Consider the following 5,836-nt stretch of genomic DNA (forward strand, 5'->3'; position numbering starts at 1 on the left):
AAATGATAATAAACTTCTAAAATACTATTTTAAATAATGTTTCAACAAGCTAACTTATATCTGTTTTTTAAAAAAATATAATTTATATTTTTGAAAAGAATACCATTAACAACTTTGATCAATGTCCCTCAAATTTTTTATTACTATATCTGTACTTTTATTGGAGCTACTCATCGTTACCTAATAGTTACTATATGATTTTTAAATATGTTATTTTTCCTAATATTTAATAAAAAAAATAAAAATAAGTAAAATAATCAAAATACTTCTTATTTAATGGAATTTAATAAAAAAAAGATGATAATTGATCTGAGGGACAAAAACCGTGATATTTTTACAAACGTCATAATCAAACATAGAATAAAACTGACACAAGAGACAAAGAAATACATTAAAATTGACAAATGTTATAAAAAAAAAACAAGTAAATAATTTATTCCGCTAACTTTATAAAATAATATTGTTTTCTTGACTTTTGAACACTAGTGTGACATTTTTAATAATACAAAATAAGCTTGAATTTAATATTTATAAATACTTTTTTTTTGGTAAAAGATAATAAAATGAAAATATTTATTAAAATATGGAGGTTGGCATCAAAAGGCTGACGGCTGACCAATTTGCAGGCGATGTATGAAAGCATGAAATCAAGGGTGGAGAGGGTGGTGCAAAATGGCTGCATCCATATGGAGTCTGAATTCAGGGAGGCTTTCCGTAAATGGACTCCTGATTTCACCTCTCGAAATCATCCCACCGTCATCCAGGTATTCATATGTTCTCACTTCAAATCAAAACTTATCAAGTTGGGGAAAAATGGGATAAAAAATAAAAAACTGAGGAATACAATAATAACTATTTTATTTGTATGGTATGCATATAAATAATTTATCCGATATGTAGTAGAACACGAGATATATAATTGAGGGGGCCAAAACTAATCTTTTTTTATGGCGTCCATCATTCCAATACAAAAAAATTGGCTTTATACAACATTTGGAATATTATCTAAATGTCCTGATATGATACATTATAGATCTTAGTTTTATATGATCAAAATATAAAACGTCTTATCTAAAACCATTACAATAGGTTTATAGAACGTTTTTAGGCGTTTTAACAAGTTATTTAAGACGTTTTAAAATAAAGTGTCTTATTAGCTATTTTATCGGGCACTTGTTAGAAGCGTCTTATAAACCCATCATTTTGTAGAAAATTTGTGTTTACGTAACACCTTTTCAAATAGTGTCATATGAAATAGTTAATACGACACTTTACTATAAAACCGTCATAAAAAACTTGTTACAGTGCCTAAAAACATCATATGAACCTATTGTAACATTTTTAGATATGACTCTTTTTGGTTTGGTCTTATAATGTATTTTTATAGGACGCTTCTACATTCTAGGCGTCCTATAAAATTAATTTAGTTAGAGACTTTTATATAGTGATTATAGTAAGAAACTGATATATTGTTTTGATATTTTTAAATTGAATCTTCCTTAAAAGTGATTGTTCGTTTACCAAAATCAGTTACACTGTTTTAATCTTGTCTTCTGATCGAGCTTAATAATATATTTTATGGAATTTGATCTCAATCCGTTAATACATACTCTTCTAACCCATAAATTAACACGTTTTTAAAAATAAAGTGTTATATTAATTAACACGTTTTTAAAATAAAATGTCATATTAATTAACACATTTTTAAAATAAAGATGTATTATTAATTAACAAGTTTTTTTAAATAAAGTGTCCTATTATAGGACACTTTTGATAATTGTCTTATAAACCCATCTATTTATAGGATATTTGTGTTTATATAACACTTTTTCAAATACGCGTCCTATAAAATAGTTAATACTACATTTTATAAAATACCAAAAAACACCTAAAACGCCTAAAATGCCAAAAAAAAAAAAACTTCATATAAACCTATTGTAACAGTTTTAGATAGATCGTTTTTTTGTTTGATCATATAACTATCGTAAGTCCTATTAAGTATTTTTTTTAGAACGCTTCTATATTTTGGGCGTCCTATAAAATTGTTTTTTTAGTGATAATTGATATTTTATAACTCTTGATCTTTTATATTGGTTACTTCAATAGGTATGAAAAAAAAAAGCAAAACTTAGGTTCTCATTTTTTAAATACCAAGAGTGAAGGGGACATATTTCAATTTTTTTATAAAACTTGTTGTAGTATGCACAATATTACATTAAGGGAGGTGTTTGAGATTGCTTATTTGAAACAACTTATGTTTTTCTACAAAAGCATTTATCAACTTATTATAAGTTAGAAGAGTTTAACTTCTTTAGAAACTTCTTATTACCGGTTTGACACCGGTATAAGTTGTTTATCTGAACATTCAAAATTGTTTATTACCGGTGTCACAGCGTAATAAGTCAATAAGTTGTTTTTATAAGCAATCCCAAACACCCGTTAAGAGATCAAAATAGAAGGGAGGCGTTCCATATATAGCCCTTTAGAGAATCCGTCACTGCCGGTATGCAGACATGTACAGAAACCAAAGTACAGAAACCAAAGTTAATATATGAATACCTTCTGATTTCAGATATTGTTAGACAACAACGTAGACAAAGATAGTGCAGGTGGTGCCATGCCCAATCTCATCTATCTTTCTCGACAGAAAAGCAACAACAAACCTCATAACTTCAAGGCCGGAGCACTTAACGTCCTGGTAACCCCTGCCCTGCATCTCTTCAAATCTTATATCCTTTATACCCACCAATCATTAAGCCAATTCTTTATATACAAAGCTTTAAATTTAGCCATTAGTTTTGGTTTCATTCTGCTTTCTTTCGTATTGCAGCTACGAGTGTCGGGCGTGATGACTAACTCCCCGATTGTCCTACTCCTAGACTGCGATATGTACTCGAACGACCCGCAAACGCCACTTCGTGCATTATGTTATTTTATGGATCCGAATGCCGATCCAAAGCTTGGATTTGTTCAATTTCCTCAAAGATTCGATGGCATCAATAAGAACGACATTTACGCTTCCGAGTTCAAGCACGAGACACAAATTCTAAGTCTCGGCATGGATGGCTTGAGAGGTGCTCCATTTATGGGCACCGGAGGATTTTTCAAGCGACATGTTATTAGCATGAGAATCGATTCGAAGCCAGTAAAGATTAGTGAAGATGTTTTGGCTGCGGCATACCAAGTCGCGAGCAGCAACTATGAGGACAACACAAAATGGGGATCGAAGGTTAGGTGCCAGTTAGGATTAGTGTGCTTCTGGAGGTTTTAAACTAAAAAGCGTATTATTTTTTGCAGATTGGATTTCGTTATGGTACCGTGACAGAGGACACCTACACGAGCTTTCGACTTCATTGCGAAGGATGGAAGTCGATTCTTTGCAATCCGAAACGAGCTGCATTTCTTGGAGGTTCACCATCGAGTTTGAATGATAATCTAACCCAAATGAAACGATGGTACATGGGATTCCTCGATATATTCTTTAACAAATACTGCCCGATAACATATGGCATTCGATCAATGAATCCTCTCCAAGCTTTATGCTATACACACTACTCTCTTCGTTCGCTGTGGTCGATTCCAATCATCATCTACGCGTTCTTGCCTCAACTTTCGCTCATAAACTCCTTTGCGATATTCCCAAAGGTACAAAAATTTTCACTTCCGATGGTATTAATATTGTAAGATCTTACAATTGGTTGGGGAAGGGAACAAATATTGTCTTATAAGCGATTAAATACCTCCTTTATCGGACGCGTTTTAAAATCGTGAGTGCACATGTGAACAAAGCGGACAATATTTGGTATGGTCAGCCTGAGATGTTAAAAAAATCTTGAGAAAACAACTTTAATGTGAAGAAAAACTTGTGATTACAGGTTTCGGAAGGTGGGTTTTTCTTGTATGCATTTCTATTCCTTGGAGCTTACGGAAAAGATTTTCTTGATTTTGTTGTGTTCGCCGGAGGAACCATGCAAAGGTGGTGGAGCTACCAAAGAATGTGGTTAATCTGGGGTCTATCAAGCTGCCCATTTGCATTGCTCGAGTGGTCACTCAAATCTGTCGGCATATCGACAATCGGGTTCAATGTTACCTGCAAAATGATCGACGAAGAACAAAACAGTAGGTACGAACAAGGTTTGTTCGAATTTGGTGTCGAATCGGTCCTGTTTTTTCTGATTTCGGTGGCATCGTTGACCAATTTATTGTCGTTGGTGAAAGGAGTTACGGAGGTGTTTATGAATGGGAGATTGGAGGAGTTATTTGTGCAAATTTTGATATGTGGGTTTGGGGTGGTGAACAGTTGGCCAATATATGAAGGCATGTTTCTGAGGAGAGATGGAGGGAGGATGCCATTGAAGATTACCTTAGCATCAATGGCAACTGCAATGGTGATTTGCTTAGTGTCTCCTTTGGTTTTTTAAAGTTAAAGAGTTATATTTTGAGAGATGAAAGTACGACAAGAACCTTCATTCCATGTAGAAGTTGTTATGAAAACCCTAACAAGAATCTCAAAAAATAACTTTAATTATGGATGATCTTATGGTAACATCAAGATTTGACTTACAAAATCAAAACCAAAATCTTCATGGAGGAAAACCTAAATCAAAGAAATCCAAAACCCAATTCTTTATCTTCAAAAACCTAAAACCAAAACCCAATCGTTACGCAGAAGCATATGAACCTGAACCTAAAGCAGATCATGACCCAAAAAGCAGATATGAACCACCAAAATCATATATGAACCTGTGTCCCTGTTGATGTCATGAACTGAGCCAGAAAACCCTCTCCCTATCACCCTATGTTTCCTCGTAGTTGTCACGTATTGAACCCGATCGCGAAACCCCATCCCCTTGTGTCCCCATTGATGTCACGAACAGTGGTGGCTTTGGTGTTGTTGACCAAGGATGAAGATGACGATGGTGGTTTTGGTGTTTCGATGTAACCAAGGATGAAGATGGCGTTGGTGGTTTTGGTGTTTTAAAGAGTAAATTACATTTCTAGGTCCTTGTGGATTAAAAAGGATAATTTTTTAATAAGAAATTATCAAAATAGATAAAATTACTAAAATATCCTTCATTTAATTTGACTTTAAGTAAAAAAAGTTAATGGTTATTAGACTGAGGAACCAAACCGTTGTCAAATGTGAATGCAAAGGACCAAATTCAAAAAAATAAAGTTGATGGACAATATCCATTAAGAATTACAAACCAAAATGAATTTTACTCAATTTATTATTATCACCTCATATTATGTTTATAATATATATTAGTAATCTATACTATATTATAAAGTATTTGACAAAAACTCTTAAAACTATTTTTTATGTGTAAATTACTGTTTATTAATGCATATTACTTAAAACTCAAGATTACAAGTAGATTGTGCGTAAGTACAACTTATTAAAACTCAAATTTTAAATTCGTGCAACTAACTGTAGATAAACATTATCAAATACGATATAAACATCTCATTTTAAATATAAAAACTCTAAACTGTAATTAGGATAATCACTGACTTCTAACAGAATATTTAATTATTATATTTATAAAAAAATATGTTATTAAATCAATTATGAATTACTTCATTATTAAATACTAGAAGCGTACTCGCGCAATGCAGCGAAATACATCGTGATTTTAATATTTCATTTTATTGTAAATAAAATATATGTTTGAAGATATCATAAAATTTTGACAAAAATATATCGATATTAGTATCAAATTAACTATTTGAAATTTCTCATTTTTTTGTGTAATTTTTTTAATCAATTTTTTTATAATTTAATTTATGTACAATAACGAAGTAATTTATATCTGGTTTAATAATATAATGTTTT

The 5,836-nt window shown here is 31.7% G+C and overlaps 1 protein-coding gene across 1 annotated transcript in view; it reads left to right on the plus strand.

Annotated features, from left to right (window-relative positions):
- The window catches only part of LOC112527753 (cellulose synthase-like protein G3), a 7,996-nt gene extending 3,036 nt beyond the window's left edge, over window positions 1-4,960 (plus strand). Inside the window, exons 2-6 of the mRNA XM_025138537.1 lie at window positions 627-764; window positions 2,573-2,698; window positions 2,831-3,229; window positions 3,298-3,645; window positions 3,876-4,960. Of these exons, the coding sequence (XP_024994305.1) occupies window positions 627-764; window positions 2,573-2,698; window positions 2,831-3,229; window positions 3,298-3,645; window positions 3,876-4,421 (1,557 nt within the window). The 3' untranslated portion in view covers window positions 4,422-4,960. The remainder of the gene's footprint in view (window positions 1-626; window positions 765-2,572; window positions 2,699-2,830; window positions 3,230-3,297; window positions 3,646-3,875) is intronic.
- The last annotated feature ends 876 nt before the right edge of the window (window positions 4,961-5,836 follow it).

Source organism: Cynara cardunculus, assembly GCF_001531365.2.
Source record: "Cynara cardunculus var. scolymus isolate 2C chromosome LG 15, CcrdV1, whole genome shotgun sequence".
Taxonomy (NCBI): Eukaryota; Viridiplantae; Streptophyta; class Magnoliopsida; order Asterales; family Asteraceae; genus Cynara; species Cynara cardunculus.